The sequence below is a fragment of the Lagenorhynchus albirostris genome, chromosome 14 (genome assembly GCF_949774975.1).
Source record: "Lagenorhynchus albirostris chromosome 14, mLagAlb1.1, whole genome shotgun sequence".
In the NCBI taxonomy this organism is placed as follows: Eukaryota; Metazoa; Chordata; class Mammalia; order Artiodactyla; family Delphinidae; genus Lagenorhynchus; species Lagenorhynchus albirostris.
Window position 1 is genome coordinate 61377509 of NC_083108.1, and position 25939 is coordinate 61403447.

The following is a 25939-nucleotide window of genomic DNA, read 5'->3' on the forward strand; positions in this document are numbered from 1 at the left end:
CAGAGGCGCACCCCGCATTCCCAGGCCTGCGGAGCAAGCCCTGCCCGGAAGCTGGCCGCTCGGGGACCCCCAAAAGCCTCCAGTCCGGGCCGCCACGCCCTCAGCCCGCGCTCTTAGCCGACTCGGGCCGGGCCGCCATTCCCGTCGCCGCCTGCAGGGGCCGCCGCCTCTTTAGAAACGCGCCGCCTTTGTCCTGGTCGCGCGGCGCCGCTGCACCGGGCGGGCTGAGCGCCTCCCGCGGCCCGGCCCGCGCCCCCGGCCCGCGCCCCTCCCGCAGTCCCGGCCCGGCCCGGCTCAGCGAGCTCAGGTGGGCGCCCCGCCCGCCGCCAGGCCCCGCCCAGGCCCGCCCCCGCCCCGCCTGGCCCGGCCGGCGGGGACCCGGCGGAGCGCTCGCGCGTCAAACCACATGATCCCATAAAACATTCATCCGCTCCCGGCCGGCTGCCCTCGCCTCCGCGCCGCCGCCCGACAGCCCAGCCGACCGGGCGGAGCGTGCAGCCTCGTCCCGCGGCCGGGCCGGGGCCGGGCCGGAGCTGCGGCGCCTGGATGCGGACCCGGCCGCGGGGAGACGGGCGCCGGCCCCGGAGCGACTTTCGGTCCCCGACGCGCCCTGCCCGACCCCTAAGATGAAGAGGGCGTCCGCCGGAGGTGAGTGCCGCGCCCGGGCCGGCCGGCGGGCGGGGACCCGGGCGCCCCTCCCTGAGCCGCGGGGCGCGCCCGGGCTGCCGAGGCTGCGGAGGGTTACCGCGCGGCCGCGAGGCCACCGCAATGCTGCCCGGCCCCGGGAGGGCGGAGCCCGCGGCAGCAGGAAAAGTTGCCGCTTCCCTGGAAAGTTGGCGGCGGCGGCGGGGCTAGTGTGGGGGCTGCTGGCTGGAAGGGTGGGGTCCTGCCTCTGATCGCCCGGCCGCGAAGGGGTTAATGAGCAGGTCTGAAGAAACCCGGGTACCGAGTAGAGGTGGGGGGTGTCCAGCCGCCTCCATCCTCGACCCGCGGACTCAGCTCAGGACATCTGGTTTTTCTGGGGTTAGACCGCAGCAGGATGAATGGGGGCGTTGGCGACAGTAGAGGGCGTGGGGGGCGGGGCTGGCCCAGAGCTGTCCCCCCCAGGGGGCGGGCGAGGAGAGGCGCAGCCAAGCACCCCCTATCCGCAGCCTGAGGGTGACTGAGAGCCCCTGCGGGCTCCGCTGAGGGGCACCAGAGGTGGTGGGGCTCCAAGCACCCCCTCCCTGGCAGCTCTCATGGGACCCTTCCCCCCTACCTGGTGTGAGGTGCTGGTGGTGACCTCCTGTAGGGGGAGTTGGACATGCCTTGCCTGGAGGGTGCTCCCCTCGTCCCCCCCCACCCCCCCTTGCCCCAGGGTGCCCTGCTTATTTCCAAGGTGCCGCAGGCTGCACACGTTTCTTTGCACGTGCACATGTCTACAAGGGCTGCACAGTTGCACACCGCATGTGCACATGCATGCCAGGCTGCCCCGTGTGCACGCGTACACACACACACACACGCTGTGGGTGCACATCCATGTCCTCGCCCCCGCCTGCTCGCCCACGACCATGCGTGCACATAGCGTGCCTGCTGTGGTCTCCACGCTTGGCGCACGCTGGGTCCCCTCCTAGGGACCTATTCTTGTGCCTACATGCACGTGTGTTAAGGGGGAGGCCCTGGGCAGCCGGAGCTCAGAAGGGTGAGAAACCGGCCACAGGATCCGACCCCCGTGTCCGGGATTCTCCCCTCCCAGCCCCCTGGGGCTGTGTGTGTGTGAACTCAGTATGCGTCTGCACATGTGTCTCTGTTCGCATGACCATGTGTGCCTGTGAGCATATCGGCATGTGTCTCTTTGCCTCCGGACGTGGGTGCCCCTGTGTGCCCAGGCAGCCCGTGGCCAGGTTCCACCCAAATCTGTAGCAGAGGCCCAGGGAATGTGTGTTGGGGGCCCAGTGCCCCAGCCCAGGGTGTGAGGCCAAAGGAGTGTCTGATTCCTCCCCCTCCCCCCAGGCTGGGGCAGTGGTGGCTGATGGGGGCTGGGACCCACCTAGGCAGGGAAGGCCCATTTCACACCTCCAGGTCAGCACCGTGACACACAGGCCAGACCCCCGGCATGCTCTGCAGTCTGCCACTAGGTCCAGCTCAGGGTAGGAATATGCCCACCCCACGGCTGACCCAGGGTGACCTCAGGAAAGCTCTGCTCCCGGTGCCTAGGGGGCTCCACGGCGAGAGCCTTCTTGATGAGAGGTTCTGTGGTGTGTCAGCTGCCTCAGGTGCTGTGTGCAGGTCTGAGGTAAGGGTATTGGTGACTCGCTTTCACTGTGGTGAGGAGGACCCCAGGCCAGGGCTCAGAGAGGCAGGGCCACACCACCTGCTCTCCCCCGCACCCATCAGTGTCCTTGTCTGTAAAATGACGACAAGTAGGTCATCCTTATAGGCTTGAAACAGAGGGGTGGGTCCCACGATGGGGTGGACAGTGGGGCTGGCCACTCCCCTTTTCTAAGCCTCAGTCTTTCTATCTCTAAAGTGGGTATCATCACCGCTCCCACTTTTACTCCAGTTGAGGTAAGGAAGGAACCAGGTCCCTGCAAGGCAGAAGGCTGTTCACAGACCCTGATTCCTGGGTGTGGGGTGGCAGGAGAAGAAGGGCCTGGATGTGGGTCCTGGCTCAGCCACCAATAGTGGTATGACCTTGGGTGTGCAGTTCACCCATGCCTTAGTCTCCTTACCTGTGACATGGTCAGTAGTTGGGCCTCCCTCAGGGGTTGTTGGGGACACTTAAAGGGTGAGGCCCCCACAGGGCTCTGACCCCAGTGCTTCTGCCTTCAAAATACTGAAAACACCACCATCCTGCCCCACTCAATGGTTCCCACACAGGGAAGTCCCCCTGGAACCCTTGCACTGCCAGCTGGACCCTCCCTCCTAACCATTTGCAGATGGGAAATAAAGGCCCATCGAGGTCACTGGGGAGTTGGAGAAGGGGGTGGGCAGGTGGGGAGGCAGGGAGGGAGAGAGGGCCCTGTGGGAGGTGTGAAGTGGCCACCGATGTGTCCCCCACACTGGGGCAGCATCTTTACTCTGCCCCTTACCAGCTGGAAGCCTGCAGAACCCCTGACCCTTGGTTTCCCTATGTGAGGACTAACGGTCAGCTGGGGGCCCTTAGGTCAGAGCTGGCTTTCTCCCTGTGGTCATGGAGGAGAGCCTGGCCCAGGGGGTCTCAACAGCCAGGAGGGCTTGTAGGGGGTCCGTAGGAGATGTGCTCGGGCTCTGGAAGGCAGGGGAGGCTGAGGGCTGCCCCAGGTCCTTGGTGGGACCCAGGGTTTGTTTGCTCTTGTTCATTGTGAGTGACGGGCGGTGAGGGGCCCGATGTGTGCAGCTGTCCCCACCCCCACTCTCTAGACTCCGACCTCACCCTCCCTCCGCTGCCCTCAGGACAGCCGGCACGCTGGGCTGGCCCCTCAGTGCTCCCTGCCCCGGCCTTGAATTCATGGCTTTGTGGCATGGAGGCCTGTGGCAGCTGGGGCAGCACCAGGAGGGGCCCAGCTGGTGGAGGCAGGAGGAACTCACCCCCACCACCCCAGGGCTGTGTTTCCTGCTCTCCTGGGCCTGTAGCCAGAAAGTCTCCGTGGAGACTCAGTCTGTGCATCCAGAGAGGGGTCAGGAGCATGAAGAACCAGTGAACTGAGCCAAAGGAATGGGAGAATGGGGGTCTCAGTGAGCATGGGGAATAGGTGTGAGTGGCACTCTGGCCCCCGGGCCCCATCCTGGGGTTCCTGACGGCTCTTGGCCCCGCACAGTCAATGAGGTTCAGGCTGCCCTGTGCCCAGGGCTCTGACCTCTGACCCCTAGGCCGGTGTGCCTGACCTTCTGTGGCCCGCCTGCTCCTGCCCCTTCCAGCGGTCCATTCCCAGATGCCACGTTTGCTTTCAGGAACCTGTTCATTCACTCACTCACTCACTTATTCCTGGCCTGTCAGACTCCCTCTGAGCCAGGCAGGTGAAGGGATGTGGTCCTTGCCCACCTGAGTTTATAGGACTAAATGCTTTAAAGGACAGGTGGCCATGGAGCTGAAAATGGCAGCCCAGCCAGAGCAGCATCCACACCCCTGCATCTCCTGGTGCCGTTGCTGGATCGTGTGGGCCCAGCCGGGTGTCTTGTGCTGCAGTTTCTTCTTTGGTCGCCGTATTTTAAACATTTTGCACATCGGAAACTGTTCTTGTGTATCATGGGTTTGCGGGTGTGTGTGGAATCCCTTCCCGAGGATGCGCCATCATTTATTTATCCAAACCTGCCTCGGCCTCTCACACTGCCCCTGCTTGTGCAGCTGGACAACCAAAGAAGTGTCCCTGATGCAACCCTGCTATGTCCCCCGGGGGCGTGGTCAGGTGCCCCTCCCCCAGTAGGAGGCAGGGCCTGATCCCAACCCTTCCCAACCTTTTATGTGGAGCAGGGCAGAGCCGTCGGGCCTCTCCCATCCCTGGGGTTGCATTTCTGCTACTCACAAGTGAAATCTGTTTCCGGCTTCATCAGGAATCCGGCTCTGCTGCTGGTCCAGCCCTAGTGCAGCCCGCGGCGGCGCTTTGGGGCTGTCTCTCTCCCGCCCCCTTCACTTAGCCTCCGCCCTAGCCCCGCAGTGTCCTGACAGTCCTGTCTCCTAGTGGGCCTGCTGCCTCTCCCTGCCTGGGGATAGAGAATGGGCCGTGGCGGCCCAGTCCTACAGCCTTGCTAGTGCCCCCCCACCCACCCACCCACCGCCGCCAACCCAGGGCAGGAGGTGGAGCTGAAGGGCAGGGCTGTTGGAAGCCCTCCCAGAGGGGGAGGGGCCATGGGGAGGAGCTGTGCTTGTCTAAGGCTGGCCCAGGTGGGACTGGCAGGTGGTGAGCCCCGGCCAGGCCCTGGCACGTGGAGCTGGGCTGATGGTGACACGGGGAGCCCAGTGGAGGAACCGGGGTGTCAAGAGCTGACTCAACTTTGTTCAGGCAGCCTCCTGGTGCCCCAGGGGGATGCTCTTTGGCCTAACGCCATCACAGATCATGCTCCATGGAACTGAGGTTCCACGGAATGTTGGTGGGGCTTGGACAAGTGATTCGTGGTCAAGCGAATTTGGGAATGGCTGGGTAAGAGGTGCTGACAGAGCTCCTTTACCACCCCTGTGTAACACACTCAGGGTCTAGTGTATCCAGTAACCTATTTTGGGAAACAGTGGCTGAGGTCCTTTGGAGGGCCTGGGTCCATCAAGGGCTCTAGGGTGGGTGGGCCATCCCACACAAATCCTGCAGCCAAGTACCTGGTGGGTGGAGGGACCATGCTCTCCTGGCAGCAAGGCAATGTGCAAATTTAACCTTTGGGTTTATGGCTCTATTTCTTTGCAGCAAATGTCACGGGAAATGTCAGGCTAACGCTGAAGCTGATGGGTGAGGGGCCCATCGAGGAAGGGGGTGGAGTGCTGAGGGGCTCAGGCCAAGGCAAGGCTCTAAGTTCCTCACCTCCTCCCGGGAGCCCTCTCAGATTGCCCCTCAACTGCTTGGGCCCAGCACCATGTGCCCGGTCTGTCCCAGCCCTTGTGACCTTGTTGAGATGTTGCCTTTATTTACCTCCTGCCAGAGCCCAGATGGGGTGGGCTCAGGGACCTGCCAGAATTCTCCCTGCCCTGAAGTCTGGGCAGCCGTTGGATCAGCCTCTGCAGTACCGGCTTGCTGTGTGACCTTGGGCAGCACTGCCCTTTCCTGGTCACCAGAGACCTTGTCCGTAATCCACGGCTGTCGACCAGAGGTGGGATTCCCACTCGATGCCTTCATGGGTGGGAAAACCCTCTGAGTCTGAGGTGTGTGGGGTGCTGGGCTCTGGGGGTGGTGGGGGTGGCTGGCTGGCTCATGGCATCCTGTGGCAGCTCCAGGCACATAGTAGGTGCTCAGTATATAGGGAGGGGCAAAGAGTGGACATGGTAGGCAGGGGAGGGCTCAAGGCCGGCAGGGAATCCACAGCCCCCAGACTTACTGGCCTCCTGGCCTGCCTGGCAGGGCCAGCTCTGAGGCCTTAGCCTGGCCTGTCATGGAGTTCTGTCTGGCCCTTGCATCCCAGTAGTTGGTTAGCAAACGTTTGTTGCCTCCCGGCTGTGTGCCAGGCCTGTGCAGCTGAGTGGGGGTCTCAGGCTCCTAGGTTGCCCCCGCCCAGCAGCTCCACACCACTTTCCCTACACGTGCTGCTCTGCTCCACTGGGTGTCCTGGGTCCCTCAGATTCAGCCTGTCTGGTGGTGATCGCCCTTATACCACCTGCCCCTCCACCCCCTACAACTTGGCCAAAGGTCCATAGTCCTGGCCACCTCCCTCTACCCTTCCCCAAAGTCCAGTATCAAGTCTGACCCCTCCCTGCCCGTCCCCTTTTATCCCCCATCAAAGGTCTGCTGTGGACTAGCCCCCCTCCTGGACCTGTGGCCTCAGACACCCATGTCTCCTTGTCCACCATCTCATCCTCCTTTCAGGCTCTGAGATGCTTTCCTAAAACATGTCGCCAGCCAGGACCCTCCTGACTGAACTCTCCTGTGTCTACCGCCCGATGAGGCCTGGACCAGGGGGTCTGGTTTGGGAATGTCTCTTCCACTCTGGCTCCCTGGCTTCAGTGCCTGGCACACACGCCTGTGTCTGCCTCCCCACGTCCATGTCCCTGATTCTAGCTCAGGCCTGGCACCGGTGTGCAGGGAGCCATGAATGGTAGGGTGGCCTCAGGCAGTGCCCTGAGTAAGCTCCCAGGGTCGCAGGAGCTGGTGGTCCTAGCCCTCAGGGTTGGCCACTGGCCATCAGGTACAGGCCAGTTGCCCAAGGTGGCTCAAGAGGGCGGTCCCCTCCAGGGCACAGGTCTGGAGAGAGCAGAGATGCCAACCTGTGGGGGAGTTGCTCTAGCCGAGGGCCAGTGGGGCTTGCATTAGGAGCCCAGGACTTCAGCCCAGAGCCAGCTGTGCACCTGGCAGGCCACTCACCCTCTGAGCCTCCATGTCACACAGGAGATTGCGAAGGGGGGTCAGTGGTGAATGATGCCCACGGGACAGCCCCTGGTGAGGGCTTGACTGTCCCAGCTTCTGGGGCTCCTTCCCATTCAGGTGGGACCTCCTGCCCTGAGCTGGAACTTGCCGTGGAAATAGAGGCTGTGATGGGGCCTCGTGGGGCCCCCATGTCCCAGGGGCCTCCTCAGATTCCCAAGTCCTTCCCTGCCCTGGGGACATCATGGTGGCACTCAGGCAGGTGTGTGATGGGTGTGGGCCCCACTGTCCTCTCTGGAGGAGGAGCCTCTGCTGAGCGCATAGGAGGAGCCCCTGTTGGGGCCTCCCTCCCCCCACCAGCCCTTCTGCATGAGGTCCTTGCCACCCGTCCCAAGGGGGGGTCTGTGACCTATTAGTTAATGCCATAGGGACCCAAGTGAGAAATGGGGCTGGGGGGACACGGTGGGATGGGGGTGGGAGGTACAGGCCCCAGGCAGGGCTAGCAACTGGGGGAGGGGAAGTTGGGGCCCTCATGGGGTGTCTGCCTTTCTCAGTGAGAGGCGGAGGCCCAGCGGGGGCCTGGGGCAGGGGGGTGCTGAGCCGGCTGCGATGCTGACTTGGAAGGAGGTTCAGGGTCTCCCTGCTTCACCATGTGGGTGTGAAGCCTTGCCCCACAGCTCACTTTGCACCAGCCTTCTGGTGTGGCGAGAAGGAAGCCAGTATTCCTGCCCGGTCCTTGGGCAAGACGGGAACCGGGCAGAGGGAGGGTGGGCCATCTGCCCCCTGTGTGGCCTCTGGCCCAGAAGCATCTCCTGTTCCCAAAGATGTGGTTGGAAGCAGAATTCCAGAGAAAGACCAGTCCTGGCTGGCCACAAGGACGCACTGGGCATCAGAGTGGTCTCGGGAGGGCTGTGGGTCCCAAGGTCACACAGGACACCCCGTACCCAGCTCTCTCACCTGCCTCCACAGCACACCCCAGCCAGGAACCTGCGAGTGGGCTCTGGTGTCCTGGGCCACCCTCACCCTTCCCAGAGCCCTGCTGTGATCCCTCCCATGCTTTCCACTGACTCTTCCCTCCCTCTGGCCTGGCTGAGGCCTCCCTGCTCTCTCGGGACACATCCAGCCCCCACTTGTCCTCAGAGAACACAGAGCTAGCCAGTCACACCCGTCCAGCCCCAGTTTCCAGGCTCCCCAGGGCCTCCCAGAGGATGAGGCCATGTAAGGCAGTGGCTGATGAACCTGGTGGGGACCATGCTCTTAGATCTCCTTGGGGGCTGAGGCTGTGGCCCCCAGGGCCATCTGAGGAAGCAGCAGGACTGTCATGTAGCCCTGGCAGTGAGCAACCCCCATCCCACTGCGTGGGGACTAATGGAGGGCGGAGGGGGGCCTGGGGCTGGGGTTCCTGAGTATGGCCTAGCAGGTGACCCCCCTCCTTTGGGGAGGGCCCTCCTCACCCCTGGTGGGGTTAGCCGTGCACCACAATGCACAATCCACGTGTGGGCATGGGGATCCCTGGACAGGTCCCCGAGGGCCACTGGCTTCCACCTCTTTTCCCCTGCAAGTGCTTTCTAGCATTACTTTCAGGCCAGCCCCACGCCGGGCAGCAGGGACCTCGAGATTCTTGTGACATATTCAGCCCTCCAGGTCCCTGGGAGACACCCCAAAGCCCACTAGGTACCCAGGGGAGAGAAGTGAGGGCGTGGGTGCTGGCAAGCTGGTGAGGAGCCTGAGGCCTGGGTCCCCCACTGGGCCCTCACCGAGGCCACCCTGGGCCTACGTCTTAAAGAGGCCCTGGAGCTGCTGGCTGAGGGGGAGGGGGCTCCTGGTGTGAGCAGAAGCCCAGAGACTCCGGGACAGCCCAGTGCGTGCGCCAGGGCCCCTGGGGTGGGCTCAGGAGGCCCTGGGCAGCAGGGTGGAGGGAGATGGGGTTCAGATGAGATTGTGGGACCAAGAGGGGTGCAGAGGGATGGGTTCGGGGAGCTCGGGCTGGAAGGATGGGGTGGGGACCGCAGAGGTGGATGGCGGCGTGCCCCAGCAGGAGGCCAGCCCGCTGCTCTGTGCTCCAGCCATGTGACACGTGGCCCCTGCATTCCGGCCATGTCCAGGCTGTCTTTCATCTCCCTGCCTCAGCCCCAATTTCTGTCAGGCAGAGGCTGACACGGGGACAGGTGTGACAAGTGTCTGGCTTCCTTTTCGAAAATTGGCAAAAGAAAAACTCTCCCCATAAAGATATTCCATCTACACACCTCCTGGATGTCACCAAGAGGGCCCGTCATGGCTGAGACAGATGGTGGCCCTAATGGACTCTATTCTTCACCTGCTGCTGGAGTTGTGGCCCAGCCCCCAGGCTGGCCTGACGCGGGTGGTGGTGGCATGGGGGGGTGTCAGTGCCTCTACGGAGCCCTCCCGACGCCGTGGCTGCCTCCCCTGACCCCCAGATCACAGGAAGCCTGATACAGCAGGACCATCCTTGTCAGTACAAGGGGCTCTGGTGGGGCAGTATGTCCCTGGGGTGGGTGGTGGGAAATAGGGAGGTAGGGCTGTAGGCCTTCACGCTTTGACCCCTGCAGCTCATTTCCTGCCGGGTGGCCAATGTGGACTCTGGTGGGTTCACTGTCCCCACGTTGCCCCGAGGCCCAGGTGGGGTCAGGCCCTGCCTGGCATGTCATGCGCACAGGGCCCCTCAGGCCTAGCTGAGGCCCCTTCCCTGCCGAGAACCCTTGGTGGGAGCCCAGGGACTGAGACCCCGGCCAAGCTCCATGCACTCTGCTTGTTCGCCTGCTCCCTCAGTGGCACCCTAGGGGCTAAGTCCAGGTTTCGGGGCAGGGCTGTGGTTGGGGAGGGGAGTAGGATGTGCGTGGTGGGACTCTGGGAAGAAGAGCCTTCCGAGGGGGGTGTCTGGGAACAAGGAGGGGGTGCTGCCTGAGCTCAGGTCAGGCCAGGTCAGGTCAGGTCAGGTGCCATCATGCCCTTGGTAGCTGTAGCTTAACTTCCCCTCCATCAAGGGGGACATGGCCCCTGCCAGGGGCAACATGAGGTGCTCCCGTGGGGCGGGCGGGCTGGGCATTTCCTGTGCATCCACTGTGCGCACCAGGCCTGCGTGAGCTGTGTGGCTTCAACACCCTGTGAGGTGGGGCCTGTCGTCTGCACATTTCAGCCAAGGGAACGGGTTTGTAGAGGTTGGGAGACCGGGCGGGGACCCCACAGCACGGGGCTCTTGAAAGGGACTCCCACTGCCTGGGGTTGGCCTCACCCACCCTACCCTGGGCCAGCTTCCCCATCAAGTGTCAGCACATGAGACCAAACGGAACAAACTAAAAACTCTTCTGATTTTACCAGTTCATGTGCATTGTAGAAAAATCTGGAAAAATATACCAGAGTTTTAAGAAATTTGTTGTACTAATCAGCTGAAGCTGTGATAGCAAAATGCTACAGACGGACACTCAAACCACAGAAATGTATTTCGCACAGTTCTGGAGGCTGGAAGTTTGAGATCAAGGTGCTGGCAGGGTCGGTTCTGGTGAGGGCTCTCTTCCTGGTTTGTAGACGGCCGCCTTCCTCACATTGCTCACAGGAAAACAGGCTCTCAGGTATCTCTTCTTATGAGGGCACTAATCCCATCATGGGGCCCCACCCTCACAACCTCATCTAAACCTAATCACCTCCCAAGGCCCCATCTCCAAATACCATCACATTGGGGGTGAAGGCTTCAGCATATGAATTTGGGGGGTGGGGCACAGACATTCAGCCTGGAACAGAAGTGAAGCTGCCCTTGGCATCAGGCACTGCTGCCTCGCCCTGTGGGGACGTCAGTGCCCCATGGACTCTCCTGGGCCTGGACACCTTTGGGACAGCCATCTCCACAGCCTCACACTTCTTACATTCACGTGATGGACGTTTACGGAGCATCTCCTGTGCCGTCACCAGCCCTAGTCCTGCCCCAAGGAGCCCACGGCCCGGGGGTGCAGAAACAAGCAAGGCAAACCTGCCAAGTTGACCATTGAGGTGTGGGGCAAAGGGGGCACCTGGCAGTGGACAGAGGTGGGGGTTTCACGGACCCTGGGAGTGATTTGTCAAGTTCTCAGACATAGCCTCCCCCTTTTACAGATGACAGACCCGGCTCTGAGAGGCGGAGGTTGCTCGCCATGCCTGAGCTGAGCAGGGCGACGTGTCTGGGCTGGGGTGACCTGGCTCATGACAGGGGCAAGCCTGTGACCAGGGAACAGTAGGAGGGTGGGCGAGAGGCAGCTGGCTGCCTGCCCAGTGGGTTGCTGGATTTTTCTGATGCGTCACAGAAGAGGTGCAGGGGCCTGGGCCACGGGGTGCTGCTCTGAGCAGGCGGGGCCTGTGAGGGCCGTGGGCACCAGCCAAGGGCACCCCATTCCCTGCGCGTCTGCTTCCTCCTCCACACCGGGCTCCCCTGGCCCCATGGGGCCACGTGGTGAGGGGTCAACTTGAGGGAGGCCTTCGGGGTGCAACCCTTCTTTCCTTGGCTCAGTGGTTATTGAGCACCTGCTGTGTGCAGCCCCTCACAGGCCATCTGCAGGTGAGCAGGCCGAGGGCCTTCCAAGGGCGCTGGGTGGGGAGCAAGTCTGTCTGACCCAGGCCTGGGCTCGCGCTGGGGACACTTGTGTGTTGGGCGGAGTGAGAAGGGAATGAGGATGTGAATTCGTTAGGAAAATTTTTAGGGAAAAGGCAAATGCCTTCATCAGGCTTGGTGAAGTCAAGCCGTGCCGGCCTGGGTGGGGAGGCAGGGGAGGCCAGCTGGGCGCTGGGTATGTCCTCTGTCGGGTGAAAGGCTGGGCTGCCTGGGTCCTCAGGTTTACACAGGGGGGATGAGTGGAGTGTGGCCTGCAGATGGCCCCCTGCCTCCCGATGCCTGGCCACGGCAGTCCCCAGCAATGCCTTGGGCCTTCAGGGACTCCTCCCCAGCCTGCCCGTTCCTCTGCCAGGGGCATCGGTGCCCTGGGTCCAGTGAGGCAGGGGGTGGGGTGGGAGAGGCCATGCTGGGAACCTGTCCCGGGGGCTGGTGCTGAGGAAATGAGGCCACCCTCCCAGCCCCGCCCCCAGGGCAGCCGACCCCCTTCTGCTGCCAGGAGCGCCTGGTGCATCAGCCTCAGGAAGTAGCCGAAATACACTGACCTGCTTTTCCAGGAGGCAGCGGCGCGCCTGGTCCTCCCACCCTCACTGGTGAGAAGCCGCCAACAATTTCCATCCCAAATTGATTTCAAATAAGGAAGAGTTATCACACACAATCATATAGGAATAATTTATCACTCGTTAATAAAAGAGCAATTACTTATTCACGTCACCCCTGCCTGCGTGTCATGCATTTGGATGCAGAAACGCGATTGGGGCTCTCATAGACGCCAAGGTCAGGGGAGCCCTCCCAGGGGCTGCAGACCCCTACCCGAGGGCCCGGGTTTATCCGCTGGATCCCCTGCTCCTGAGGGTCCCCAGTCTGGGATCAGGGTGTCGGATCTGTGACCCCGGAGCAGGCAGGGCTGAGGAGGGACAGTGGGAGGGGCTGCCTGGAGGTGGTAGGACTGTGGAAGGCCCAGGGCACACATGGATCTTCAGGTTGGAAGCTGTCCCTTCAGGAGTCTGGATTTCAGAGGCCCCTGGAGCCAGGAGCTTGGAGCGTCCCTGAAGGCTGGGGGCGTCCTTGGCCACCCTTGGCTGAGCAGCCGCTGAAGAGCAGCCAGACGCTGGGCTGAGCACCAGGAGGCTTCGAGAGCTCTCAGTCCCGCTTTCTCTTCCTGTACCTTGGAGACGCCTGCTGCTAACCCACGTTCGTCTTCACCTTCTGGCAGATATGCTTTATTTTCTTCTTTTTATTTATCTCTGTTTCTGAGATTTCATTGCCAAGTATGCAGTCTTTTTAAAAAGATAACACTGTGGTCGGCCATATCTTGCTCAAAGTGAAAGCCTGCACCCAGCCCTCAGAGGCTGGTCTGGGGCATTGGTTTGTAGCCCTCCTCCAACCCACCTGCTGTTGCCGTGTTCCCTGTTTTTCCAGGTGGTTACCTTCACATTTCCATGTCTCCTACCCCAGCCCCCTCTTCTCCAGCACACTCCCCAGTGTGGCTGTCTCACTACCGACAGTTAAATTCATAACCAGTGTTTCCTAATCCAGGTCACATGAACGCTTGTCACTGCCTGACTACAGGGGTGACCCTCTCGCTCTCGTCTGGCCTTTTGTTTCTCCTGGAGTTTACGGTTGACTTTGTCTTTTTTCCCTTGTCCCATATGCCGCCCTCATGTGCTTACTCTTCTCTGTGTCAGGCATTCTACTGGGTGTCTCGTTTTCCCCAGGGGAAGTCTCCCTCTAGGCCTTTGTCCTGCTGTCCCCTCCTGGGCTGGGCATGCTGGGGCCCCCTCACAGCTGCCCCTGACTGCCTTTCATCACCCAGTGTTTCTTGGGGTTCATGTTTATGTCCTGTTTTAGGTGAAGCACATTCCCAGCTAACCATCTAAGGAAGGCACAGTGAAGAATCATTCTATGAGCCCTTGAATGTTAGCAAATCTATTCAAGCTGGATTGGCCCAGTCCAGAATTCCAGGTAGAAAATAGTTTCCCCCCAGAGTTTTGAAGCCGTTGCAGTTTTGTGGTCTTCTGGCGTCCAGTGTGCTGTGGAGAAGTCTGCTGCCATGTTGCTGTTCCTCTCTTGACCCCCAGAGACCTGAAATCGCACTGTGAATGTCACGTGTTGTGCCAGGCACTCACCCAGGAGAGCCTTCAGCTCTGGGAGATTTTCGGGTATTATTTCTTTGATAACTTTTTCCTCTATTTTCTGTTTTCTTTCTGGAATTACCTAAGACAGGTGTTGGATCTGTATTTGTCTTCTGAATCTCATCATTTTTTCCCTGTGTCTCTTTTTGTTTTTCTTTCTGGAAGACTTCCTTAACCTTGTTTTCCAACCTCTCTATTGATTTTGGGGATAATTTTAGCAATTCTATCTTTAACTTCCAGGGACTCTTCTAGTTTTCTGATGGCTCCTTGTTCATAGCACCCAGTTCTTGTTTTAAATCCTCTTCTATCCCTACGAGGACACTGATTAGATTTTCCCTAATTTTTATCTATTCACTGCACTGTCTCTGCTTCCTCTGGAAGCATTGCCGTGATTGTCAGCATTGGCACCTTTTCCAGACACCTGGTTTTCTGGTAGCGTTTACTAGGGAAGCACGGAAGGTGGCGGGATGCTCTGCTGAAAGTGGGGCTTGCCGACTGGCAGGTGTGGGTGGTCAGGCAGGAGCTGCTCTGGACACGCCGGAGGCCATGGTGGAGATCCTTCCTCTGGACGTTTCTCCGGGAGAACAGCCTCATCACCCTGCTCCCTAACCCCTCAGCAAGTACTGCATCACTGTCCTGGGTCTGGGGTGGGATGAACACAGGTCTCTGACACGGGTGGAGGGTGGGCACAGAGGGGCCCGCCGAGTGTTCCAGTGCTGCGGGAGGAGCAGCAGCAGCTTGTGAGGCCATTCCATCTGTGCTGGGCTCCACGCCTGTCTCCGAGCCTCCTCCCTCCACTGAGGCTGAGCTCGGTGGAGGCAGGGAGGTTGCCCTAGGTGTGTTCGCAGCATGGCCTGGCTGCCGTGCCCTCCTCCCACCCAGACGCAGCCTCTCATGGACAAAGCAGGGCTACCATGCCAGGCAGGAGGGGCCTCAAGACAAGTAGAGCGATCAGCATGGCTGCGGATGCCACCTGTGAGCTGTGGGCCTCTCCTGCCTGGGCTCCTCACCTCAGACAGGGCTGCCCAAGGTCAGAGCGGCAGAGGCCCCACACCAGCCCCTGGGGAGGCAGGGTGTTGACCACAAAGCCAGAGCCTGGGTGGAGGTGCTCAGGGGGGTTCCAGGCTGGAAGCATCTTGGGGCCCCGGGGAGGTGGGTCCTGGCCTGTTGTCATCCTCATGTCACTGCTGTAGAGACAGCTTCCCCAGCCTCTTGGTGAGGGTGTACAGAGCTGGCATCTGAGCCCAGGGCTCCTGGACCCTGGGGTCCACCTCAGGCAGCCCATGGAGCAGAAAGCTTGGGCCAAGGATAAGCCTCTCTGGGGGTCAGAGAGCCCAGAGCATGTGTTGGGGGGAGGGGCCCAGCAGCTCACCTGCTGCAGTGGGGCTGCTTCCCCTTTTTGTTATCTGGGTCACTTGGGGCTCAGGGCCTGCCCTGGTCACTTGATGTGGCAGGAGGGGGCTCTTGGACCCCGTTCCCTGGTCTTGCTGGTTCCCTGTGGTCACCACACCTTGATAAGGCTCAGTGCCCTTGTCTGAGGAGTGGGGTTGATGGTCATCTCCTCGTTGTGCTGTGGGAAGTAGCGAAACCTCCAGGAGGGAGGGGCATCTGTGACTTGGGCGTTCCAGGGAGGTGAGGGCCCCATCTCCCCCAGCTCTCCCCTCCACTGGTGCTTGGTGCTGTGTGAGGCTGAGATGTCAAGGTGGATGGACAGGGCCTCCCTGGGAGACAAGCTCGACCAAGAAGGCCCTCATGGCCTCAAGGCACTGCTGCTGGAATGCTCAGGGCTGTCTCGTGTCTGCCCAGCGCTGTCCACCCACTCACTCACCTCTGGGATGGTGGGGGTCTCTCCTCCTCAGGACCCCACACCCTCCTCTTTGGCTCTGTGGTCAGGTCACACAGGGGTTGGCTCGCTGGCCCACTAGCATCACACTGTCCACTTGGCTGGGAGGAGGGTACACAGCAAGTCAGTTTTGACGCACTTCCCAAGATGTTAGGATTCAGGCCTCGGCTGACAACTCTTCCCATTTAGGAACAAATAACAAAGGTGGGACAACTCGGTCCAGGAAAGGAGAGAGGCACTGGCGTGCAGGCCGCCTTGCCAACAGGCTTCCCCGGACCATCCTGTGGACCCACGGCCCCTGGATGCAGTGACCTCAGTCGGTGGTGACTCAAATGGGAGCGTCTCAGGCTGAGGGTCCTGGGCCCCGCACTTGCCTCTGGCCAGGGGTGCTCAGCAGACCATGCTGGTCCTCCCCACGGTCTCTCTTGGCGAGTGCTGCCCCCCACCCTCACTCTCCCAGCTCAGTTTCAAAGCCCCCAAGCACCCTGCCCATGTTAACCCCTTTTCGGGGCCCAAGCCACCCTGGTCGGGAGTGTTTGCGAGAACTCGGCTCTCCTGGGACAGCGAAGGTGGGCTTTCAGTCCAGCTGCTCCCTCCAGACGGGGCTAATGCGCAGCGGCCCAGAGGCCGGATGGGCTGATCCCCAAGGGTGAGCCGTCGAGGGCCTCCGGAGACCTGCATTTGTCTTTCCATAGCCAAATAGATGCTGCTCGGGCAGAGGCCACCGCCTGCCTTTTCGGTGATGTTGACAAGTGCCAAGGGCTCGGGAACACCTGGGAATGTGCCCACCCATCAACTCCCGCCACAGAGGAGAGCAGAACCCCTCGGCCTGGCTCCTGGCTCCTGGCTCCTGGGTGGGGCTCCCATGTCTGCCAGCCTCTGCACAGCAGCCCCTCTGCGGTTTGGCTGGCTCGCCTCTGTGCCCTGATCACGCGGGCCCCAGCAGCACAAGTTCCAAGAGTGCGTTCCTATTGTGTGTGCCCATGGCGTGCACACCCCCACCCCGAGTGTGCACCCCAAGCGTGGGCTCCTGCACTGCGTTTGCCCTGTTGGAGGCTGCCGTCAGGGCCTCGCAGGAATGGTCAGCTTCGTGTTGGCGGTAGATGCAGGGTCCCGGGAGGAGTGTGGGATGGATTGCGGGGAGGGCAGGACCCATGTTGGCCCTGCCAGGCTAGGCGTCCAGTCCTGGACAGGAGCTGGCAGTGGACGGGGATCTGGGCAGGCGGGTGGGCACAGTGGTAGGTGTGTGGCGGTAGGTCCCAGGCCCTGGCACAGGGAATGCCCCTTCTCTGAGCCTCCCTGGGGCAGGGGCATGTCGGCCACTGGCCAGTTTCTCATTAGCATCCTCTGGGGACTCGAGCCTATACTGGCTGCCAGATTGAATTAGCCTCAGGACCCTGGTGAGCTGGTCGTGGAGACAGAATTCTCCAGGTAATTAGGCAGTGGGCGTTTGTTGGTGGCCTGATGGAGTGGGGGGTTTGCTGGGTGTCGGGGGGACAGGGCTGTCCAGCCTCTGGGGGGAGGAAATGCTGGCTGAGTCTCTGCTGCAAGTGTGGGTGTGGCCTGCATGGGCAGGGTCCTGGGGTTGGACGAGGCTTCAGATGCTGGTGTCATGAGCCCTCCATGTGGGGCTGCTGGGTGGGAGCCGAGGGAGGTGGGCTCTGGGTGAAGAGCATGTGGACTGGACACGGTGAGGCTCCGGAGCCTCCAGGCTGGCAGCCTGCCCTTGGCCAAGGATGGATTCCTGAGGCCTGCTGGCTGGGCCCAGTGTCCTGCCCATCAGAGGGTGTTCTTGGACCCGCACCCTGGCAGTGAGCTCCAGGGCTCCTCCCTTGACGTCTGCCTGCTGTCCGGGGCCAGCTCAGGGCTCTTTGGCCCCTTCAATCCCCCACGTGACACCTGTGGTCAGCCCGCTCCTGGACCACAGGTGTCACAGCCAGGACCACATCCCGACCACAGGGCGCCCCCTGGGGAACACGCTAGTGGGTGGGCTCTGCATCCAGGGCCTCCAGCTCCCAGGCAGGCCAGACCCTCCCCCGCCACTCTCTGTTTCCTTGCCTTGTAAGGGCCCAGAGCTGCCTCCCAGGTGCTGTGTCGGCTGGAAATTTTGGGTTCCAGGTGGGGCTGATGGGTGAGGTAGGGGTGGGGGAGCTTTAACTTTTTACTGCCCAGCAAGGCTTTTCAGCAACTGGACACCACAGGGCTGGGAATCCAACCGGCTCCTGGGCTGTGAGCAAGAGACGTCCCCCATCCCCCACCAAGCCTCATTCCCTCACCTGTAAAACGGCTAAATACACTAGCCCCTGGGAGAGCTCACCAGACAGAGGGACCTGGCCTGCTCACCCTGGGTCCACCCGTGCACAGCACAGTCAGGAGGCCGGCTCTGCCCACAGTGGGCCTCAGTTTCCCCCACTGCACGCAGCTTGGCCTGGTGTTTGGAACTGCTCAGCCCTGTGTCCAGTACCCTCCTGCCACGGTAGGTCACCTTGCCCATTATCCACCTGGCCAGCCCGCCCTGCCCTGCCCCGTAGCTGCGCCCTGAAAAGATCAATAAGGAGGGGGCCTTGAGGAGCACAGCCGGGCAGAGAGCTGGTAGCCACACCCCTGGAGATGCAGGGCTCTATTGAGGGTGGGCTGCCTCACGGGAGCGGCTGCCACCCTCCTCCCTGGCACCTGAGCCAGAGAAGGGGACCAGGAAACGCCCTGGCCACGTGTGCTGCCGCCGCGCATGTCTATGCCTGGAGGACGGACGGAAGGTGGGTGGTGAGTATGAGAAACAACGATGACCAAGGGGGGACAGATGGACGACGGGGGTGGGTGGTGAGCCCATCGCGAGTGGGGGGCTGGCAGGGATGGGAGGGGTATGGGTGCAGCCGTGACGGGTGCCTTGACCCTCTGCGGTGTGTGGATGCCACTGGCTCCCACCCCCGCTCGGAGCTATTTCTGGCCTGGCTGTGCTGACTATGGCCTCCTGTTCTGCCTTGTAACTGCAATCTGTGACATGACCCTTCATGGGACGTTCCTGGTGTTCGAGAGGGTCCTGAGCAGACTGATGTCCTAGCTATGCTACGGCGGTCTGGCCCCTCCACAGACGGCTGACCCCAGCCTCCAGGGGGGTGTGCAGCAGCTCTGAACCTCCCGGGAAACGTCCCCTCCCAGCCACCAAGAGCACAGGAGGGAGCTGCCCACACTCTCCTGCCGTGGCCACTTAGTGGCCGCTCTTCAGGCTTGGGCTGGATGTCCCTCCTGCCCCTTCTGGCAGCTCTGTGGCTCCTTCTCTTGCCCACCTTTCCTCCTGGACTGGCTCTGAGTGGGAGCAGGCCGTGGTTTAACTGCTCACTGCCTCGGTTTCCTAATCTGTAAAATGGGCTCACGACACCAAAAAGAAAATTGATTCTTATGCAGCTCCAACTCACGCCTCATCATATCAGCTGGTGGACCCTTGTAATGACCCCCAAAGGGGGTGTTACAGCCACCCCATAGCCGCAGGGAGGCATAGAGGCCCGAGGGCACTGAGCCCGTGCTCTGGGCTTCCAAGGCTGCCAGCCCTGTGCCATCTCTTCGGCCTCACTTGTGGGGGCAGAGGCATCCCCATGAGACCTCAGGGGAGCTGTACTCCTGCAACCTCAGCCCAGGCTGGGGGGCCCCGGGAGAGGCAGGGGCCAGGGAACACACTGAAGACCTCCCCGTGCCTGCAGCCTCCAGCACGCCCTGTTTCTGAGCTGCTGACCTCAGCAGCCGCCTGCCCACTTGCCCACTGGCTCCTGCGGCTGCTGGTGACTCCCCAGAAGCCTCCGCCCCTCCTGGCTCCCCTCCCTTCTGCTCCCCTCTCCTGCTCCCTCCACCTTCCTCCCCGCCCCCTGCAGTGGCCAGGAGCTGGATCAGGGTGAGCAATGCAGATGGCCTTCGAGGCCACACGCAGGCCTGATGCCCCCCAGCCTCCTGGGCCTTGTCAACTGGCCCGGAGGAGAGACCCTGAGCAGAATCTGGTAGCTGTGCCCCCACCCCCAAGGCCGGAGTGGCTGGTCCTCCACCAACCATAGCCCTAGTGCCCCTGCCCCAGCTCCAGAGCAGACCTGGGCTAAGGTGGGGGCTCCTAGCCATGACCCAGGGGTCCCCTCCGTGGGGAGGGCACTAGAGAAAACCCCTGACCCGTCCATTCTGTGCTGAGGCCCGAGGAAAGAGGAGGGATGGCGGGGGAGGGGCCGGCTTGGGTTTGCAGGAAGCTAGCTGAGGGGGCCTGGTGGCCTGGTGTGGGACCAGGACCCTGGTGTGGCGTGGTGTGCCTTGCGATGATTTCTGTGTATGAGAGCCGGGCGGGGCAGGGCTGTTTTCTCACCCTGTGTGCAGGAGGCAAGCTCCCACTGGACCCGGTGAGGCTGGGCGTGACTGGGAGGTGGGGCCAGGGGAATGACCCGCAGCGGTCTGGGGCCAGCAGGAGGGTTGGGGGGAGAGAAAGGAGAGACAGGTGAGGCAGGGTGCAACCTGGGGGCCTCTGATGAGTGGGCAGGACCAGCAAGTGCAGATCTGCAGGCCAGAGAGGCCTCAGGCTCCGGACTGCAAAGCCAAGGAGGATGGGTTGGGGGTTGGAGGATGTGGGATGAGAGGATGGGCTGGGAGGACAGGCTGGGGACGGGGTGGGGGGACGGATGGGGAGGACTTTTATGGTTGGGAGGGATTAGGTGAGTGGTAGGGTCCAGGGGGTGGGGCCAGGGTACACCCTCCCACTACCCGGTGGGGTCTCCAGGCCCCTGCTGTGAGAATGAAAACATGACACAAAGTTGGGTTTGATTATCTCATAGAAAGATACCCCCTCTGCTTGCTCAGCAGAGGGGTTGCCATGGAGACCAGCAGGCAGGCCCCAAGGGGGCCAGGCTGGAGCCAATTACTGTGGCTGAGGCGAGGAGTGAGCCCACCGCCGGCCGCTATGCTGACAGCAGGGCCTGTGCTGAGGGACCGACCATCAGAAGTTGGTTTCCAAAAAGCAGTTGCCTCGGCGAGAGGGGAGCCATGTCTTCGCGCCTGTTGCCCACTTCCTGGCAGGGCCGAGCCACATGGCTGCTCTGCCACTTTCCCCCATGCGTGGCTCAACACTGGTACCTATCCCAGGGCATACATAGAGCGGGCACGGCCCCAAGCCCATGGCTTATAGCCTTCCGGGGGCCCCGCTTAGCGACGGCTGGAAGCTGGAGGAGCCGGCCGGTTCCAGTGGTCAGCTGACCGCAACCCAGCCAAGCTCACAGACCATGGCTGCAGGCCTGGGAGCCAATGGTCAGGGTGCAGTGGTAACAGTGCAGTCGGTGATGTGGTGGGTATGGTCATGATGGACGGCCGCTGGCAGCCAAGTTGGTGGTGTGGCCCAGCCCGTGGTGGTGAGGTCAAGAGTCTGGCCTGATGAGTACTGGAGCCCCACCTCACCCTGCCCCAGATTGTCCTCTGCCACAAGGTCTCGGGAGCAGGAAGTACTGTTTTCATAGCACAGTCACATCCCGTGGCAACAGTGAGATGCCGTGGGAGCTGGCTTAATCAGGCCCGACTTTCCAAAGGAGGCCCATAAGGAGAGAGCCAGGAGAGGATGCCAGCAGTTTAAATAGAATAGCTGAGATGCCCCCTCATGGCCTCCTGTGTGCAGCCAGCCCAGGGAGGGGCACCCAGGGCTTGGGCAGGGGGTGGTCCTGGGGCTGTCATGTCCCCAGCAGCCAACAAATGGCCCAGCCTCAGTGGCCACCAGAGCACAGGGGACAGAGGAGGTGCCTAGGCTGTGGGGACAGTGCTCCCAGTCCCGGAGGACCAGAGTCTGGGAGGGCGTATTCCTTGTGACCGCTGGACATGCCCGGCTTGCTGGGCCTCTGGGCTTGGGGCAAGCGTCTGCACTGGCCCTGGCAGAGAGGACTTAGTGGGGGTTCGGGGCCCAAGGTCATGGTTCTGGGTTGGGGAAGGTGGCCTGTGGGCCCCTCCTTTCTCCCTCCTGGCTCCAGCCCCAGCACTTAGCCGGCCTTATGTCTGCAGAATCCTGCTCTCAGCTGACTGCCAAGGAAGGTGTTAGCTGTCAACGCAGGTGTTAGCTGTCAACGAAGGTGTTAGCTGATAACTCAAGTGTTAGCTGATAAGCCATAACCCTCCCAGGGGGATTCACATTTTAATAGACTTACTCCTGAAGGCGGAAAGAACCTTCAGCATTCAAAGCAGTGGCTCTAATGGTGGGATGATAGGCAGGGAGCTTAGTATTGGGCATGTGGCCCTGCTGGTGAGCCCAGCCTGGATACAGCACCCCAGGAGGGGTCTCCTACCCGGTCTAGGTCTTTGGTGAGGCCCTGAGACGGGGGAGGGAAGAGGGGAGCTGCAGCCCCCTGGGCTGGGGCGGAACCTGCTGGGAGCGTGTCTTGGCAGGAGGGTTGGGGTCAGCTGGACTGTGCAGAGATTGGCCGGGAAGGAGTAAGCTCCTCGCCCAGGGAGGAGACCAAGCAGAGAATGAGGCCGAGGGGAGGAGGCTGCATGCAGGAGGTGTTCTGAGCCAGGCCAGGAAGCAGTAAGCGGCAGTGAGGAGGGCATGTGCAGGAGGGAGCAGCCTGCCTGAGGGGCTCACGGGGCAGGACTGCAGTGCCCCCAAGCCCTGGACCTGCCTGCCCTGCTACGCCTGCCCTCAGGGCCTAGGCTCCTGGTCTGTGTTGGCAGAGTTGCTCTGGAGCCTGGGGCTGCTGTGGCAGTTTCCTGTGTCCTGTTGGTGGGACCAAGACTCCTGCAGGAGGGCCACTGGGGCTGTGGCTCCCGGCTTCACCAAGGCCCCTGCAATTTCTTGGTTAAAGCACAGCTCCCCGAGGTGGGGAGGCTCCCTCAGAATCCAGGCAGGCCTTGGCCCCAGGGGCTCTGGGGGCCTGGGCAGGGCACCAGGTCTGAGTCACAGCCCCACCCTTCCTGCAGCCCGAGAGGACCCTCTGGGAGGGCTGCTGCAGAAGCTGCCAGGAGGCAGGCCTGGCCATGATCCTTGGCCCAGGGCTCCTCTGCATGAGCGGAGCTGGCCTGGTGCTCCAGTGTTTGCCGGGGCCTCTCTCTCTGCCTGGCCTGTGGGCTGATGGGACAGGGACAGGCTGCGTCAGTGCTGGGATGGACAGGGACAGCGGGCAGGCCCACGGGGGCTCTGTGTTCACTGGAGTCTGAGAAGGTATCTGCAGGTGTGCATGTCCATCCCAGGAGGCCTTCACTTGGGCCTTGGGGGTGACCTGCTAACCCCGAGTGGCGGCGGGTGCGGGCGTGTTAGCTCGTGTGTTTGAGTGCCAGGCAGGGTGGCGTGGGCGTCTGCAGGCGACGTTTCCTGGTGTGGAGCTTTCGATCCCTTGGAGGGCTGTTGTGCAGCAGCTTCCACCTGGCGGGTGGGGCAAGGATCACAGCACCTGAGTTCCCAGGGGCGGCAGCATATCCTGGGCCCAGCCCCAGCCCCTCCTGCACAACCCCAGCCTTGCAGGAGCCCCTGCCCACGAACTGCCCTCTGCTCTGCCCACAGGGAGCCAGCTGCTGGCCTGGGTGCTATGGCTGCAGGCGTGGAGTGTGGCGGCGCCGTGCCCGGGTGCCTGTGTGTGCTACAACGAGCCCAAGGTAACCACAAGCTGCCCGCAGCAGGGTCTCCAGGCCGTGCCTGCCGACATCCCGGCTGCCAGCCAGCGCGTCTTCCTGCACGGCAACCGCATCACATACGTGCCAGCCGCCAGCTTCCATGCCTGCCGCAACCTCACCATCCTGTGGCTGCACTCGAACGCGCTGGCCCACATCGACGCCGCCGCCTTCGCTGGCCTGGCACTCCTGGAGCAGCTGGACCTCAGCGACAACGCGCAGCTGCATGCCGTGGACCCTGCCACGTTCCGGGGCCTGAGCCGCCTGCACACACTGCACCTGGACCGCTGCGGCCTGCAGGAGCTGGGTCCTGGCCTGTTCCGCGGCCTGGCTGCCCTGCAGTACCTCTACCTGCAGGACAACGGGCTACAGGCACTGCCCGACGACGCCTTCCGCGACCTGGGCAACCTCACGCACCTCTTCCTGCACGGCAACCGCATTTCCAGCGTGCCCGAGCGCGCCTTCCGCGGCCTGCACAGCCTCGACCGCCTTCTGCTGCACCAGAACCGTGTGGCCCGCGTGCACCCGCACGCCTTCCGGGACCTCGGCCGTCTCATGACACTCTACCTGTTTGCCAACAACCTCTCTGCACTGCCCGCGGAGGCCCTGGCACCACTGCGGGCCCTGCAGTACCTGCGGCTCAATGACAACCCCTGGGTGTGCGACTGCCGGGCGCGCCCGCTCTGGGCCTGGCTGCAGCAATTCCGCGGCTCCTCATCCGAGCTGCCCTGCAGCCTGCCCCCGCGCCTGGCTGGCCGCGACCTCAAGCGCTTGGCCACTGCCGACCTGGAGGGCTGCGCTGTGGCCGCCAGACCGTCCCGTCCCTTCTGGACCGGCGGGCCTGCCGATGAGGAGCTGCTGGGGCTGCCCAAGTGCTGCCAGCCGGACGCTGAGGACAAGGCCTCGGTGCTGGAGGCCGGGAGTCCGGCCTCGGCTGGCAACGCACTAAAGGGACGTGTGCCATCTGGTGACAGCCCGCCAGGCAACGGCTCTGGCCCACGACACATCAACGACTCCCCATTCGGGACCCTGCCTGGCTCGGTCGAACCCCCACTGACCGCGGTGCAGCCTGAGGGCTCCCAGCCACCGGAGCCCCCCACCACGGGCCCTCGCCGGCGGCCAGGTTGTTCCCGCAAGAACCGCACACGCAGCCAGTGCCGTCTGGGCCAGGCGGGTGGCGGGGGTGCCGGGGTTGGCGGGGCTGGTGGGGTGGAGGGCTCGGGTGCCCTGCCTGGCCTCGCCTGCAGCCTCGCCCCCCTGGGCCTCGTCCCCCTGGGCCTTGCGCTGGTGCTGTGGACAGTGCTCGGGCCCTGTTGACCAGCCACTGAGCGCAAAGCCTCTCTCAGCAGCCAGGTGTGTGTACATACGGGGTCCCTTCCCACTGCCAGCCAGCCCCGGGTGGCAGGCCCTCCCTGACGGCGCCTCCCGCCTGCCCACCTGCCCGTCCCATCTCCACCCCGTCATGTTTACAGGGCGTGGTTGGGGCGTTTGTTCCAGAACGCCGCCTCCCGCCCGGATCGCGATATATAGAGATATGCGTTTTATTTTACTTGTGTAAAAATATTGGACGATGTGGAATAAAGAGCTCTTTTCCTAAGCTGTGGCCTCTCAGGCTAGGGGTTGCTGTGAGCCGTGAGAGGCAGGTGGGCCCTGGAGGTGCAGCCCTGCCCCCGTCATGGCACAGAGTCCCAGGAAGGGAAGGCAGCTGCCTCGTGGTATGGCCTGAGCTGCAGGCAGCTCGACCCTTTTCAGCCCAGCACTTGGGGCCATGAAGACTGACCTCAGTGTGCCTTGGCTCCCTCCCTCCCGGCTGGGCTGACAGCGGTGTCTGAGAGAGGTATGTGTCCAGCACAGACCATGCCCAGCCAGACAAGGCTGCCTCTGTGGGGACATCTGCTCTGCGGTCACACAGAGTCCCTAGAGGTCCCAGCCTTCCAGCCCAGCTTCGGCTGCCCCCCTCTCCCATGTGGGTTGAGGTGGTCCCAGGAGGAGCCTGAGGTCCAGGAGGACCCTGTGCGGGTGGGCTAGGGTGGTCCTGATGGAGTGCTGGGTGGTGAGGCTGACCCCACCTTCCAAGGCCTGGCAGGGGCCATGTGCCACCTTCATACCACTGCCTGTGATCTCATGCCAGTGCTGTGGCCATGCCTGCACTGGCGTGTGCCCAGGGTGCCGCATACCTACACCATACCACACACACGTGCAGGCACGGGCAGGGCAGGGACCACTTGTGTGCACACACAATGCATGTGCATGCGTGCTCACACGCAGCACAGGCAAACATATGCACATGCACATTTTCTCAGTCCTTACTGGGCATGAGGACTCAGTAACAAAAGAAGCCACGTGGCCATCCCACCATCCCCCTCGGGACAGGGGCCTGGGGGAGCAGGAAGAGGGAGGAACACACCGTGAGTTGGGAGAGGGAGTGGGGGAACGTTGCTGGTGGAGCCAGATGGCCGTGGGGGCGGCCAGGGCTCCAGAAGCCCAGGGGAGGGGGGAGGGGAGGGAGTGTGCTCAGCAGCCAGGCCCCGCTCCCCCACCTGGCCCCTCTGTGCCCATGGTGGGAGCTCAGACCCTCCCTGCCCCAGCCCAGGGCAGAGTCAGGGCACTGCTGGGGGAGGGTCCCTGCCTCTCCTGTCCGGCCCCTCCCCCTCCTCAGCCGGGTCCTCCCACATGCCCCATTTCTTCTTCTAAGGGACCCTTGGGCCTGGGGCCCCTGGTACCCCCTGTGTGAGCCCTGGCAGTTTGCCCCTCTGCACTGTGGACACGGGTACATCTGAGTTTCAAGACCAGGCCG

General features: G+C 62.5%; 1 protein-coding gene across 1 annotated transcript; it reads left to right on the plus strand.

The window, feature by feature from the left end:
- The first annotated feature begins 485 nt into the window (after positions 1-485).
- On the plus strand, positions 486-24719 carry RTN4R (reticulon 4 receptor). The gene is made up of 2 exons (XM_060120924.1): positions 486-648; positions 23036-24719. Exons 1-2 carry the CDS (start codon positions 627-629, stop codon positions 24457-24459), a joined length of 1446 nt encoding a protein of 481 aa, XP_059976907.1. The 5' UTR covers positions 486-626; the 3' UTR covers positions 24460-24719.
- The last annotated feature ends 1220 nt before the right edge of the window (positions 24720-25939 follow it).

Bases quoted from the DNA above. Each gene is read 5' to 3' on its own strand.
- RTN4R (XM_060120924.1), top strand. From the start codon at position 627: ATGAAGAGGGCGTCCGCCGGAG. The intron at 649-23,035 runs GTGAGTGCCGCG...CTCTGCCCACAG, and splicing joins GAAGAGGGCGTCCGCCGGAG to GGAGCCAGCTGCTGGCCTGG.